General features: G+C 41.8%; 1 protein-coding gene across 8 annotated transcripts in view; it reads left to right on the plus strand.

Annotated features, from left to right (window-relative positions):
- The window catches only part of dock3 (dedicator of cytokinesis 3), a 970,442-nt gene that overhangs the window by 891,409 nt on the left and 62,279 nt on the right, over positions 1-16,754 (plus strand). For 6 of the 8 annotated variants that reach the window (XM_051921401.1, XM_051921402.1, XM_051921406.1 and 3 more), the window contains 4 exons: positions 5,302-5,328; positions 5,460-5,555; positions 7,814-7,874; positions 7,961-8,054. In XM_051921401.1, the coding sequence (XP_051777361.1) occupies positions 5,302-5,328; positions 5,460-5,555; positions 7,814-7,874; positions 7,961-8,054 (278 nt within the window). The remainder of the gene's footprint in view (positions 1-5,301; positions 5,329-5,459; positions 5,556-7,813; positions 7,875-7,960; positions 8,055-16,754) is intronic. The other 2 variants (XM_051921404.1, XM_051921405.1) reach the window with 1 other exon arrangement.

The following is a 16,754-nucleotide window of genomic DNA, read 5'->3' on the forward strand; positions in this document are numbered from 1 at the left end:
ATGGTGTGTCTTTGATTGATAAGAAGACCATATCTGCAGTCTGAGTCATAACTATGTGTTTGAAACTGTGCGTACTGTACTATCTGCCAATCTCAAAAAGGAATATGAATTTTCCAAGCAGTGCTATGCATGGCAATGTGGGTTTTCTCTAACTGTTTCTAAATGATTCCTATGCGTGCAGATATTTAAAGTTATTAAACTGTAATCAATCTGTAATGTACTGTATGTATAAAAGGAAAGTTGTTTTGTTTGAGCTTATACATAAAGCTCAAGGTGTGTCTATGTGTGGGTTTGTTCTTTATAGAATTTCATGCCTTTGCTCCAATCTCAAGAAAATTTTGCACACATATCCCACTCTGCCAGGAAGAGAGTAGATAGCTTTGATACCCAAAATTTTGACCTTGGGGAACTTTTGCTTGCTTACTTACCAGGTCTTGCTGACATATATATAGTAAACATACTGTAGAATGGATTTTGGAATATATAAAAAAAGTGATTTACTATGTATGGAGTCGATCTTAATACATAATTCGCCAGTCTCCTCACTCACTCACTCACTCACTCACGTCTGTCCGAAGCCGAATGCGCAGTCGCCTTCTGCGCAGCTACTCGAAAAACCTTATGAGACTGACATCGCAGCAGGCAGCAGATTTACGGCCACGAAAATTCAAAGAGAAAGGCGACTTCGATTAAAGCTCTAGAGACCTGAAAGGCGATTTCGACTACAGCTCGAGGCCTAATTACGCATTCATTCAATACACCTATATCAGGTTTGTGGTGCTTATACTTATTATATATTATACTATTCCACTCGTGCCCGTTTCATCTTACGTTGTCGAAACGGGCTCTTTGTCTAGTTTATATATATAAAGTGAATTCAGAATACTGCATATAAATTCAATCTTCAGATTTTGCTTTTTGTTGCGAGACACTGACTGCATACATAATGACTTGGACTCAATGTCTTCATTAGATCTGTCTGTTTAACATTCGATACCCTGTAATATACACGTAAATACTGCAGAGATAAAGTAAATGAAGCACAAAATAAAAGATAATGATTTGAGGCACTCTCAACCAACCTTGTATAACAACATGAAATTAAGGTATGGTTTGAATAACGTCTTCACAGGCACGCGTCTACAACTAGACTGACTCCATGAGGGTAGAGAAGGGGCAGGGAAGAAGAGGCGGGCTAAGGGGATTGGGAACCTGGAAGTGATGTCACTCATCTTCCTGTCCCCGGTTGTAAGGTTTGCAGAAGAAAGGAGAGAAGAGACAATAGGCAGCAGCACCATCAGATAAGCCCTGAAGTCAACTCCCAAGCGCACGTGTGTGACAATACATAGAGTATATATGCATAACAGAGTGAACAGCGATGCCTGAAACCGGTTACCAACTGGCAGTATTGTACATGGGTCACAAATAAGATCTACTGTCATTTAGTTAATGGCTACGGGTATTTCTGCATTATGGGAGTAGCATTTCTCTTCAATTGAGCTTTTATCAGCAGAGGATACTTTAAACATGCAGAGTCATCAACTGTGCAAAGTTTGAGCGCCTGAATTTAAATGGAAGGAAATGGCTTGTGTTGCGAAACAGAATGGTGAATACAAAAGTGTGTCAATATGTGCTCTCACTTTTCGTTCACACCTCACAAGAACTCACTCAAAGTTCCGTTCACACAGATTAAAATGAATAAATCCACGTTCATAGTTCACCATTTCAGTTTTGAAATCGCTCAGGTTCGGTTCATTTTGTATTTTTTAAGGAGTGAGAGAATAAGTGACCCAATGAGTTTAAGTTTTTCAATTTTGCATGTCTTATATTAGGCTATTACCGTGTTCTTGAATAAAATACAATAATTATGAAGCCTTTTTTTATTTAAATACACTTTATTGAGTTATACCCAGCAACAAACATGTATAACCATATATGCTAATATCAAAAAAGAAATGAAATAGATGCAAATATCCATATAAATTACTGCTCTATTTCCAACCGTGTGACACAAATGGTGACTGTGGAACCGGCGTGTAGGTGAACTAACCTGTTACGCTGCCGGTCAAAATTTGCGTCACATATTGTATGTCAGATGGGGAAAAATATAAAGTGGTTTTGCGAAGTCCAACGTTTTCCTAAAAGCAACAGCGGAGCTTCACCGCATGCTTGTGTCAATGGAGGTGCAGCTTAAACACAAGCAGGCAGACCCTGACAGAACCTAATTGATTTGATGTTTTTTTCTCCGAATACAAATAAATGGCAAAACATTCATATGAAATAAAAATTCGTAAAAATCCACTATTTGTGCTTATCCGAATAACATATTCAGATTCGGCTCCACCCCTACATTACAGGGTAAGGCAAACGTTTAATCTGGACCTAAACCAGATCGAGAATGTCCCCTAAAACTGAACGAGCTCACGTTCAAGTTCTTCACTAGCAAATACGTTACATTAAGTTCACCATTTGTAGAAAAATTAGCTCGTTCATTGAACAAGCTGTTTTAATCTATTTCATGCACAACACTGATTTTCTTATCAAAATTTTTCATCATAAATGTTGTTTCTTTCTAAAAAACATGCATGCTTTGTCATGGAAGTCTGATGGTTTGCATGCTTTCCTTTCAGCACACATATCTAGAGTTCAATTACATTCATACTTTTCTGTAGTCAAAAATTCCCTTCACCATTTTTATCATAACCTCAAGCTACCTCAGCTGGTCCCACATCATCGCTAGAGTTATTAGTGCAACTCTGGGCTCTTTGCATCAGAAGGAAAACAAGAAAGTATCATATACGTACAAAAGAACCTTTCATATACTAACAATAGTTAAAAATGTAACAAATTTAAAGGTAATAACGTTTCGTAATATATAATTAGTTTTTGTCGTTCCAGTTTTGTCACCTGGTAACTCATTTCATTGTCTGCTACATTCTTTGATGCGACTTACTTGTGACAGATGTACTAAACTGCTGCTTGGTAAAGATGAGATTTTCATAAAATGAAATTGCAAAGCCAAATTGTTTTGGCCGTCTGTTGACCGAGGCACCTGATGGAATGAAATCCATTTCTTAGAGGCTGTGTAGTCACACTTCAAGTCACCATTTTATCGTTCATTATTACAGTTAGTTTTGTTGATGAGAGCTTTGTGACAATGTGTGACAGGAGCTCTACAGTCGTGGCCAAATGTTTTAAGAATGACACAAGTATTAATTTTCATAAAGTTTGCCGCTTCACTGTTTTCAGATCTTTTTGTCCGATGTTTCTATTTTATACTGAAGTAAAATTACAAGCATTTCATAATTTTCAAAGGCTTTTATTGACAATTGCATTAAGTTTATGCAGAGATGTGCTGTGTTGGAGTGAACGGCACCAAAACATCCTCTGAGAGCAACTTCTTCCAAGCATCCAAGAACAATTTGGTGACCATTAATGAACAATCCAGTATGATGGAGCACCAGGCCATAAGGCAAAAGTGATAACTAAGTGGAACAAACCATTGAAATTTTGGGTCCATAGCCAGGAAACTCCCCAGACCTTAATCACATTAAAAACTGGTCAATCCTCAAGAGGTGGATGGACAACCAAAACCCACCAATTCTTTCAAACTCCAAGCATTGATGATGCAAGAATGGGCTGCCATCAGTCAGGATTGGACCCAGAAGCTGATTGACAGCCTGCCAGGGCGAATTGCAGAGGTCTTGAAAAAGAAAGAAGGGCCAACACTGCAAATATGGACTCTGAGCATAAACTTAATGTCATTAACAATAAAAGCCTTTGAAACTTATGAAATGCTTGTAATTCTACTTCATTATACCATTGAAACATCTGACAAAAAGATCTGAAAACACTGAAGCAGCAAACTTTGTGAAAACCAATACTTGGGTCATTCTCAAAACTTGAAAACTTAATAATTATTATTATTATTTTCAGAAAATTGCCATTGGGAGGACTTAAATCAAGCTTACTGGTACTAATATAAAATTAAGAGACACATTAGATTATGGATAACTAACATACTGAATCTTGAACCCATCAATATTTCTTGCAACCTTCTTTATAACTGCTGTGAAATGAATTATTTATGAAACAGAATGTATGCTAAGACATTTGCACAGCTTTCTCATGGATCCAGTATCCTGGGTTTCAATCCTGTACCACTTTCTGCCCCAGTCTGTGTTTAGATTCGTCTGGGCACTTTGGTTTTTCTCCCTCAACTACCTGTAAAGTGCAGGTTAGGTGATTGAGTGATGACAAAATGGCTCCTGTTTCAGTTGTTAGGTCCATGACTGGATCTGAAAATGGCTGAGGGTCGTTTCCTGTCTTGCACCCTGACCTTCTGGGACATTCTCCTCCCTCTTCCCCCCTGAATTTGAATAAGTAGGTTTGATGTTGTTACGGTACATTGAGTTTTTGAGTATGTGTCCACAAAAAGGCTTTGGACATCAAACCCTGAGGTTGTGGCTCAAATCTTGCTACTGGCACTGGGTGACCAAGGGCAAGCTACTTCACCTGCCTCTTCTCCAACTGGAAAACCAATAGAGATGTAACCGATTGTATCTCAAATTGTGTAAGTCACCTTGGATAAACTCCCCGTGTCTGCGTGGGTTTCCTCCGGGTGCTCCGGTTTCCTCCCACAGTCCAAAGACATGCAGGTTAGGTCCTAAATTGTCCCTAGTGTGTGCTTGGTGTGTGTGTGTATGTGTGCCCTGTGGTGGGCTGGCACCTTGCCTGGGATTTGTTTCTGCCTTGCGCCCCGTGCTGGCTGGGATTGGCTCCAGCAGACCCCCCGTGACCCTGTGTTAGGATATAGCGGGTTGGATAATGACTGACTGACTGACCTTGGATAAAGGTGTCAGCCAAATAAGTAAATAATAATAAACTGGTTTACAGGGTCATTACATGTTCAGAGTGCAGTGAAATTCTTACTTTTATGTGCTAATTGGCATGCAACAGGTTGCCACTCTCTGCCGCCATGTCTAGTGAGTTCACCTCGAAACTTCTGTCTTCTTATCTACAAAATCTAAGAACACACATTTCTTATTTGTAGTGGTTTTAGTCTTATGTATTTGGATTCATTTTTTTTTCTTGTTATGTTTTTAACATTTCTTTCATGATCTTTATGCTATGACCTTGAATCTTGCCAGTTAGTCAAATTAAAATAAATGATATTGTGAACAGTTTGTGCTCCCTGTTCCTTCTTATCTCTTATATGTTCAACAAAGCTTTTAGTTGGTTTCCTTGCTTCTGCTTTAATAACCTTCATGTCTTTGCTCTGCTTTTGGCTGCGTGGAATAGAACTCAGCTTTTTGGGCCTTATCCTAGGTAAGACGACGTCGTTCTCTCTCCCCCATTAATATCGCTTCGGTCATACGCATGTTTAATATCAAGTCAATCTTTGTTCCACTTAACAACTTTTTTATCGGATTCTCTCCTTTTCTTTTTCTATATGCTAGCTTGCTGGAGAAAATAGAACAGGAGACCTGGCGAGAAACTGGCATTTCGTTTGTTACCTCGGTAACGAGGCTTATGGAGCGCCTCCTTGACTACAGGTTAGTTTTCACAAAGCCTCCTGGAGAAAAGCCCCTGATAGATTTATCTGCGCTCAACATCCTTTTATGCTTCTACAAAGCTCGATGATACTACAAAAAAGTGTATTTTCAGAACACGTACAGCCAAAGTTATTCCTTAGTGTAGTTTTCATCATGTTTTTTAAAAAGAGGTGCCTACTTTATCTTTTTTTTAACATTTTACTGAATTTATTAAAAGCAAATAACATTCCATACAAGCAAGTCAAATTTTACAAAACTAAGTTCAAATCAAATCACGAGAAACAGAGCTAGGCCAAAAGAGTAAAACTTTAATTTAGGGAAAATAAGTAAATAAATACATAAATTAGTAAAGTTAATTAGAATAAATGAGGGAAGAGAATCCACTTCCTCAATTTAAGTGTTTATTCTAAAATGTTGTTGATTAGGTCCTGCTAGGATTTTAAAAAATTTTTGTACAGATCCTCTAAGTGAGATTTTTTCTAATTTCAAATAATTCAGGTGCTGGTCATAAAATTAGAATATCATGACAAAGTTGATTTATTTCAGTAATTCCATTCAAAAAGTGAAACTTGTATATTAGATTCATTCATTACACACAGACTGATGTATTTCAGATGTTTATTTCTTTTAGTGTTGATGATTATAACTGACAACTAATGAAAGTCCAAATTCAGTATCTCGGAAAATTAGAATATTGTGAAAAGGTTCAATATTGAAGACACCTGGTGCCACACTCTAATCAGCTAATTAACTCAAAAGCCTTTAAATGGTCTCTCAGTCGAGTTCTGTAGGCTACACAATCATGGGGAAGACTGCTGACTTGACAGTTGTCCAAAAGACGACCATTGACACCTCACACAAGGAGGGCAAGACACAAAAGGTCATTGCTAAAGAGGCTGGCTGTTCACAGAGCTCTGTGTCCAAGCACATTAATAGAGAGGCGAAGGGAAGGACAAGATGTGCTAGAAAAAAGTGTGCAAGCAATAGGGATAACCGCACCCTGGAGAGGATTGTGAAACAAAACCCATTCAAAAATGTGGGGGAGATTCACAAAGAGTGGACTGCAGCTGGAGTCAGTGCTTCAAGAACCACCACGCACAGACGTATGCAAGACATGGGTTTCAGCTGTCGCATTCCTTGTGTCAAGCCACTCTTGAACAAGAGAGAGCATCAGAAGCGTCTCGCCTTTGGACTGCTGCTGAGTGGTCCAAAGTTATGTTCTCTGATGAAAGTAAATTTTGCATTTCCTTTGGAAATCAAGGTCCCAGAGTCTGGAGGAAGAGAGGAGAGGCACAGAATCCATGTTGCTTGAGGTCCAGTGTAAAGTTTCCACAGTCAGTGATGGTTTGGGATGCCATGTCATCTGCTGGTGTTGGACCATTGTGTTTTCTGAGGTCCAAGGTCAACGCAGCCGTCTACCAGGAAGTTTTAGAGCACTTCATGCTTTCTGCTGCTGACGAACATTATGGAGATGCAGATTTCATTTTCCAACAGGACCTGGCACCTGCACACAGTGCCAAAGCTACCAGTATCTGGTTTAAGGACCATGGTATCCCTGTTCTTGATTGGCCAGCAAATTCGCCTGACCTTAACCCCATAGAAAATCTATGAGCAGTGCCACAGACTGATCGACTCCATGCCACGCCACATTGCTGCAGTAATCCAGGCCAAAGGAGCCCCAACTAAATATTGAGTGCTGTACATGCTCATACTTTTCATGTTCATACCTTTCAGTTGGCCAACATTTCTAAAAATCCTTTTTTTGCATTGGTCTTAATTGATATTCTAATTTTCCGAGATACTGAATTTGGGACTTTCATTAGTTGTCAACAACAAATCAAATCAAATGAATAATATATTGAACAATTATTATCAAAGTAAAGTTGAATAAATCAGACTCTGCAGCTGCATGAATAAAAAAGTAATAATAATATTCATAATAACTGAAAAGTTGATAGAAATCTATGTTTTGTACCTAATACTTGTGTGCAAAATTTGGTTGACCTAAGTGAAAACGTACTCAAGTTATTGTCTTTACACAGAGAGAGAGAGACAGACACACAGACATAATTCCAAAAATGGTATTTTTGGACTCTAAAACGTCGGGATTCACCAAAATCTCGAGGCTCAATTTTTTGGACAATTAAAATACTTTCCCTATATTTCGTATATGAGAAAGTAAAAAGGAGGTGAATTATATTGCATATTATTTGCAGCATTGTATTGACTCATTTCTCCGTACGCTTACTTCTTAACAGAGATTGCATGAAAGGAGATGAGACAGAGAACAAGAAAATTGGCTGCACGGTCAACCTGTTGGTAAGATGCAATAACATTGATCTTGAGGCTCTGTGTGCAGCGTCAGGGTGTCATGTGTCTGACGTTATGGCATGCTTTTGTTTTAGAATTTCTACAAATCGGAAATCAACAAAGAGGAAATGTACATCCGCTACATCCATAAATTGTGTGACATGCATCTTCAGGCAGAGAATTACACAGGTAAGCATAATATACTCTCTATGAACAGCCATGGGCGAAAAGCCATTGTGGTGTCTCTCCATACCCATAATGAGGCCCAGAAGAAGATCTCATTCTCTCTCTCTCTCTTTCTCTCTTTCTGTGACGATGCGGGTTTGCTGCATGCTCCCATCTTCTGTCCGGGAGCCCTTGAACTCTGCACCGTTGGTAATGTTACCGATGAGCTAAGCAGTGAGGCAACAGCATAGCGAGGGGATGGTGTACAAAAGTGCCAAGTGCTTTTATTTAAAATCCAACAAAAACAAAGTGTTCAAATTAAATAAAGTGCGGTGCTTTCAAAACGTCAATAAATAAATAATCCATAAAACAGATGTGCAACGTGGAGGTTAAAAACAATAGAAAGAAGTCATCTAAAAGCAACAAGGTTAAAACCATGCAGAAAGCAGTCCTTTAAAACAGTTACAGAGCCTGGTGCTTCTCTTACCCTAGCGTCTCTCCTGCTTCTCCCGTTTGGGCCCTGCAGCAGGCGAGTCGCTCTCTCAGCAGCTGACCTTCACTCCGCTCGACCGGTCTGGAGGCCTCCCATTTCCTGGTTTCGGTCGTGCACTCATCCCAGACCGAGACTTGGTTTCCTCGATGACCAGGACGCTCACATCAAGGACTTCACTCCAAGCCTCCCGACTCCCGCTGCCTTCCCGGCCTTACATGGCCAGTCGTCCTTCTTCACTGGTCACTCCCGCTACATGATCACTCAGCGGGAGCGACCACTAATACTCCTCACACCCAGGCTTCCCGTACAGCTGAATTTCAGCCTGCACTCACTCGCTCGCTCGCTGTCCCGCACCGGCTCTCTCTCTGTCTCTCCCCTGCGTCCTGCTTTCACCTACAACCTCCGTTTCTTCTCTCTCCTTTCTTTTTTCTTTTTCCATCTTCCTAGCCGACTCGCGCTTCTATATATCGAGAGGGCATAGCAGATGCGGCAAATTAGCAGCCCCAGGATCAGTCACGGATGCGGGCGGTCTCTCACCTGTGCACTTAGGTGAGAAAAGCCCACACCGCAAATCGCCCTGAGAACTGCTTCAGCCACACAACCACCACACCCCCTCGGTGATTATTTAAAACTGGCCTTTGCTGAGAGCTGTGCACCCGCTATACCACACTCTCTCTCTGTCTCTCTGACTGTCCATCAAGTCTGATGATGATGTTCACTACTATCCTTTACAGTGAATTTTCGGACGGCCGTATAATCTTATCCTTAATCCACAGGTCCTGTTGCGTTTCGGGCATACTGTATGTAGTGATAGTAGCAGAGCTCCTCTTGAACTTCTTCTGTCTCTTGGCTGTCTTGTCTTGCTGTGAGCTTTTCACTATGCTGCGTGAATCTCACGCCGTAAGCTACTGTATGTAAAAATAACAATTTGCAATAATTTCTAAAATCCTGTTTTCGCCTTGTCATTCTGGGAAATTGAGTGCTGTATAACCAGGGAAAAAAAAGAATTTACTTGATTTTTAGCATAAGGCTGCAACATAATAAAATGTGAAAAAAGTGAAGGGGGTCTGAATACTTTCAGAATCTAATGTATTCAATGTTTTTTAAAAAATTACCTTTTTGCATTATTGTTACCATCCTTTTGCCATAAAAGAATGATTTTTGTGTTATTTGTGCTGCATGATACGCATTGTAATGCAGAGCTGTAAAGTGATTGTCTGCTGATTTGCTGCTAGTTTGCTGCCTTCTTGTCTGTCCTGGTGCATATCTGATGCAGTTGATATGTCTTGTTAGCTGCCATTCAGAGATCTTTTGTGACACTTACAATGAGAGCTGAAGGAAGTGCTGTCCTGGCTGTAGACACATTTCAAATTGTGTGCAGGGTTCACGTCTTTAACAATGATGAAAGGCCAAGAGGTTCCAAGGAGCTGAAGACAGGCTACACAATAGAATCGGAAGTCTGACACCAAAGAGAAGAGAAGTCAAGCAAAATGACACCTCTTATTGGCTAACTGAGCAGACTACAATATGCGAGGCCCCTTTCTCTGATTATAAACTGCCTGAAGAAGGAGCCTGAGTTGCCTCAAAAGCTTGCATATTGCAAATCTGCTCAGTTAGCCAATAACAGGGGTCATTTTACTTGAGTTCGCATTGCATCCATAATGGCTAACACGATACAACACCCTGCTACAAAGGTTTGCTATTAACTGCGTCTTTATTTTAGCTAAGAAAAAATTGTAAAAGGCAAAGCTGCAGAGCCAAAAGAATTATTGGAAACAAATGTAGATTCCACAGGTATTGATGGGTTTGTACAAAATTAATTAAATAAGTAATGTCCTGATTTTGGTTTCTGTCTTGTTTCCCCATCATCCTCCCAGGAAATCCATCCTTACCACCTTGTAGGTCATTGAACTGCCTTGATAGGTTTAGTCAGTTAGTCAGTCATTTTTTAACCTGCTATATGCTAACACAGGGTCATGGGCGTCTGCTGGAGCCAATCCCAGCCAGCACAGGGCGCAAGGCAGGAGCCAATCCTGGGCAGGGCAACCAATCCACCGCAGGACACACACACAACCACACACCAAGCACACACTCGGGACAATTAAGAATCACCAATCCACCTAACCTGCATGTCTTTGGACTGTGGGAGGAAACCCACGCAGACACGGGGAGAACATGCAAACTCCACGCTGGGAGGACCCGGGAAGCAAACCCGGGTCTCCTTACTGCAAGGTAGCAGCGCTACCACTGCGCCACCATGCCACCCTGATAGGTTTAGTGTAACACTTTTTATAGTGTGGTGGTGGAGGTTGTCCGGGTTCTCTGAAAGTGGCACTTATCCTTTCCTTCACTCACCAAGTGAGACAGGAGAGGGGACTTCTCTGGGGATAGCTATGACACCATAATGCAGGTGTCAGAAGGGGAGTTCAGGAAGGCTAGAAACTGCCCTTGGAGCAGAAGGGCAAAACCTTACTTGATTTTCATTTTCAGTATGAGTACAGACTACGAAAGTGGGGCCTCATAATCCTTCTGGTTTTTTGAGTTTTAAACAGGTGTGAACCACCAGGGGGTGTACAGCTCCCCCAAACCCGGACACAGCAGACACAGAGTCCAGTCTTGCTACACAGCACCCGTTTATTTTAAGTGGGGAAGAGCTTTCCTTTGCTCCCCACTACACAGCACAGTACAGTATAAAGCACCAATACACTGTCCCTTTCTTCTTTCTTTTCCTTTCCTTTCCTTCTCTCTGCCTCCACTCCTCCTCCAGCAAGCTTCGTCCACCTCCTCCCGACTCTGGCTCTACGAGTTTTGTCAGCTGGCCTCTTTTATAGAGCACCCGGAAGTGCTCCAGGTGTTCCTCAATCTCCTTCCAACTGCACTTCTCGGTGTAGCAGCAGTCCTGCAGAGGAGGGATCAACTGTTCTCCATGCACCCCCTGGTGGTGGCCACGGACCCTAGCAGGGTTGAGCTTCCATGCTTTAAACCCATGGCAGTGTATCATGCGAGGGGGACTGCCCTCTGTTGTCAGTATTGCCCCGTGCAAGCTCCTTCCCCCGGTTCTTCCATTATGGAGGTGTCCCAACCGGCTGTCCGTTACACAGGAGATGTCAGAAAAGATACAGCAGGGATTGTAGGCTTGTGGCAGCCATGTTCATAGCAACATCACTTTTTGACCCTTTGATGCTGGCTTACTGTATAATATTGTAAAGCAGACTTCACCAAGTGGTGGATTATTTACCCACTAGCAGAGAAGGTAGCTGGGATTAGGCCATCAAGAGATGGGTTAGTTTTACCCTACTGATGATGTGTTGTCGCAATACCAATCCTGCTAAGTACAAGAGGAACCGCGTGTTCACTCATATGATGTATGGGCTTGCCTGAGGAACCAATGGTGAAAGCTGCCATTTGCAGGATTACAACTGAATGTGTCTAAATCAGAATCTCTCCCAAACATGATAATACCCTCATGCTGCTGGGCCAGGGATAGCTAGGCTGTGCGGACCAACATGGAGAGCTGGACGAGACAGGGTCGGGAAGTGGTCCTGATGAGCAGCTGCTCCTTCTCGCTCTTCTTCAGTGCACGTTTCTGTTAAATCATTCTTGGAGAACCTGATTTATAATGGCTCATGCTACCAGACATCGCTAAAGTCAATTGGATGTTATTACTACGCATCAGCACAAGCAACTTTGGGCCTTTCAGAATTTCAGTGTGGTACCAACATTTGAATGCTTTTCAAAACTGAATAAGAAGAACCAATCACACCTGAACACCTGACCTCACTTTTTCCTTAATATAATTTAGTCAAATCACAAAAATAGACAAGTTTTTTTATCTTTTTTTTTGTAGTCTCTCTTTCTCTCTCTCCCTCCTTTTACAGTAAATGGGGATGATGTCAGTGACTTTGAGAAAATGAAAGCTTAATAGAAGTCATGCTAATTTATAATACTAATATCTTATGGTTGCCTCCCGTAGGGATGATGATTTCTAAATGGGCCTCAACATTTGCAGGCTTCATAAATATGTAAAAAAGTTTAAAAACCATATGGTGCTGAACATGCTTAATATGATCTTCCAGACGCACAAGCCATTTAAAATAATTAATCTTCATTAGCGTTGAATGATTTCTTCTGGTACTGACTCTTCTCTATATATATAAAATCCAACGTCTGTCTGTATGTCAGTCCGCTTTTCAGAAGAGAACTGCTTCATGGATTTAGATCGTTTTATTTTTGCTATTTTTGTGTTTTTTTCTCATTACGCTATGTATCATAGTTCGCTTGTGGTACCGATTTATTTCCGTGAATCCGAGAGACACGCAGCGGGCTGAGGGTAGGGGGGCGGGGACATCCTCACTCATGCGCCAGCCTCGGGGCGTTCCTTACCTCCACTTAGCTAGTGAACGAGAGAACAACTCAACGGATTTAGATCCGTTTTTTTTCTAGAATTTGCTTGAACATTCCGGTTGATTTTGCAACTTCTCTCATTGTGCTAAGAATCACAGTTCGCTCGCAAGAGTGATATATTTATGCTAATCCGAGACAGAGGCTGCAGACCGAGTGGGGGGGAAGCATGATGTCAGGAGTGGGAAGCTGGGCAGGGCCCTCCTCACTTATGCACCAACCTCCGTTCGAGACGCTCTACCTCTGCATTTTGGAGTGTACCTTACCTTCGCTTAGCTAGCAAACGAGAGAACTACTTAATGGATTTAGATCGGTTTTTTTCTAGAATTTGCTTGAACATTCCGGTTGATTTTGCAACTTTTCTCATCATGCTAAGAATCATAGTTCGCTTGCAGGAGCGATATATTTATGCTAATCCGAGACAGAGGCTGCAGGCCGAGTGGGGGGGAAGCATGAAGTCGGGAGTGGGAAGCCGGGCAGGGCCCTCCTCACTTATGTACCGTTCGAGACGCTCTACCTCTGCATTTTGGAGTGTACCTTACCTTCGCTTAGCTAGCAAACGAGAGAACTACTTAATGGATTTAGATCGGGTTTTTTTCTAGAATTTGCTTGAACATTCCAGTTGATTTTGCGACTTCTCTCATCGTGCTAAGAATCATAGTTCGCTTGCAGGAGCGATATATTTATGCTAATCCGAGACAGAGGCTGCAGGCCGAGTGGAGGGGAAGCGTGACGTTGGGAGTAGGGAGTTGGGCAGGGTCCTCCTCACTGTACTGTTTCAGTGCTACGCCGGCATAGCTGCTGGGGACGGCTAGTTATTATATATAGCTCCTTTTACAGTGAACAACCCTCCTCACTTATGCACCAACCTCCATTCGAGACGCTCTACCTCTGCGTTTTGGAGTGTACCTTACCTTCGCTTAGCTAGCAAACGAGAGAACAACTCAACGGATTTAGATCAGGTTTTTTTCTAGAATTTGCTTGAACAATCTGGTTGATTTTGCAACTTCTCTCATCACGCTAAGAATCATAGTTCCCTTGCAGGAGCAATATACTGTATTTATGCTAATCGGAGACAGAGGCTGCAGGCCGAGGGGAGGGGAAAGAGTGATGTCAGGAGTAGGGAGCTGGGCAGGGCCTTCCTCACTGTCCTGTTTCAGTGCTACGCCGGCATAGCCGCTGGGGACGGCTAGTTATTATACTGTATATAGCTCCTTTTACAGTGAACACCTCTTCTCAAATTCAAGCTCATATTCAAGTTCATTAACAGTCACGAGTACAGACATACTGTATCTAACTAACATGATACACATCATCACTCTCTGGCTCCAGGGTCAGCAAGTATAACTAATAAAATACCGAGCTTACCTTTGAACCTCTGGGTTCTCCTCTCAAACATAATTTGTTCAAAAAGTACACTGGATGTAAAAATCACAAATAAATACTTTACGATATATTAAGCTAGTGAAAATGATAAAAAAAAATTAGCATACTAAGAAAAGTATCACTTTTCAAGAACACAAATGTCATATAGTGGATACAGATTGTGACCACCAGGGGGCACACAACTCCCCATCTACCTGACACAACAGACAGAGACACAACACGTTTACTTCAGCGGGGAAGCGCTTTTCCCTCACTCCCCTCAGCAGCACAGTACAAAAGCACATTATACAGTGATTTTCTCTCTTCTCTGCCTGTCTTTCCACCTCCACTCATCCTTCAGCAAGCTTCGTCCACCTCCTCCCGACTCTGGCTCCCTGAACAGAGTGAGGCGGGTGGCTCCTTTTATTCAAAATCCTGGGAATACTTCCACTGCCGCATAATTGTGACCCGGGAGCACTTCCAGGTCATGTGCAAATCCTACATATGAGAGCTCAGTAACCCCGACATCCAACAGGCAGTCAAATACCAATTCCCATACAGCCCTGTGGGAATCCAAGGTGCTGTTGCAACTCAGGGTGGCTGCCAAGTAGTAGTTCAGGGGGAATGGCGCCCATCAAAAGCCATCTCCCCCTGTCCTTCTTTTAAGGAGGCATCCAGGCTGTCCCACACAAGATACCGTATTTAAACTGTACAGATATATTGGGTTGCATATGAAAAAGTAGCCAAAAAACCAGAAGCACTGCTCTAGCTTTAGCAGCAGCAAATGTAGTCAAGTAAAGCTAGTGAGATGTCCCTGTAAACATTTTGTTTAGCTTTATTAGTTCCGTTATCTGCGCACGTGTGCTGGAGAAAAGGCATGCTGCTTTCGGTGGTGGAGCTCTTCGTATGTTCACGAAATGGACACATGAGGACTTCTTGGAACAATGTCACATTGCACGTTGTAACAGAAGGACAAGGAACAAGATAAAGGTTTGGGGATTCACCCTCTATATTGCAAGGCACAAAAAAATAGCAACGTGATAGTCAAAAAAGACTGAGTCCCAAAATAGATTGACTGAGGAAAGAAAGGGGCGGGTGTTTATAGTTGTGTAGGAAGAGGCGGGGCCATGTGGGAGTGGCGGAAGTGAGATCAGTAGGAGGGCGTGGTCTGGACAGGAGGGAAGTTGGTGCTGGCTTACATAGATTTCCCTTCTCTGGATCTGTAGAAGAGGAAGAAGAGAGGTTAGTGCACTTTATTAATCCTCGAGCTGACATTTTACCCTCAGTTAGGCCCTTTGACTGCCTTCCATGCGCAGGTGTGTGACAGCGTACTTCAGCGAAATGCACAAGTCAGCAGTTGGTGGAAAGTGGTATGCTACTGCTTCTATGAGCAATGTACTAACATTAAGAAAAACTTCTGTCTGTTCTCCAGAGGGTGTCGCAGACTTTACAGATTGTATGAAAAGAAGTCCTCATAAGTGGACATGGCAATTAGCACAACAGATGCCGGTGTCATGAAGCAACAAAAGGACATGATCAATGTGGAGCATATGATATTATTTATCTGAAGTTTCAGAAAGCATTTGATAAGGTGCCACATGAGAGGTTGGACATCAAACTAAAAGACGCTGGAGTTCAGGGTGATGTATGTAGATGGGTGCAGAAATGGCTCAGACACAGGAAGTGAGGGACCTCATCAGAACTGGGTGATGTTAAGAGTGGTGTTCTACAGGGGTCAGTGCTTTTTTAAATATATATAAATGATTTGGATAGGAGTATAAGTAACAATATGGTTAAGTTTGCAGATGATACCTAGCTAAGTGAATTGGCAGAAAATTCGAAATCCGTTATATCATTACAGAGGAACTTGGACAGCATAGAGGCTTGGGCAGATTTGTGGCAGATGAAATTTAATCTAATTAAATGTAAAGTATTACATGCAGCAAGTAAAAATGTTAGGTTTCAATACACAATGGGAACTTGCTGGGTAGACTGACATGGACAACTTGGCGGTTGCTTATAATCTTTTTCACATCTAGATGAAGTGAAATGGTTGATTTCTTGATAGTTGAATGGTTCATAGACCTTTTTAAACTAAGACATACCAGACATCTACAGTATAACCGTCTTTCTGAAGTGCTCTTTCTGTACTGGCATGGTGATAAGACAAACTTCAACAACTGTGAGTAAACCAAACTAAATATCTGAGATTCAAATAAGACAGGGTCCTTTAAGATCCTCTGTAATGATGTTGTAATCTTTTGCGCCTGATTTGGATCTGATGTATCTGAGGTAATGATAAATGCAGGGCTGTACGTACTTTTCCCACATGCAAAATTGGCATCTGGACTATAAAATGTAAATGTGGTGTGATGTGTGTAATATCACCTTTATCTAAAGGCACTCTTTAAATGAAGATCAGATCTTGATATGTCCACATATGTTAAAATGAGAAGACCATTTCA

Source organism: Erpetoichthys calabaricus, chromosome 18, assembly GCF_900747795.2.
Source record: "Erpetoichthys calabaricus chromosome 18, fErpCal1.3, whole genome shotgun sequence".
Taxonomy (NCBI): domain Eukaryota; kingdom Metazoa; phylum Chordata; class Cladistia; order Polypteriformes; family Polypteridae; genus Erpetoichthys; species Erpetoichthys calabaricus.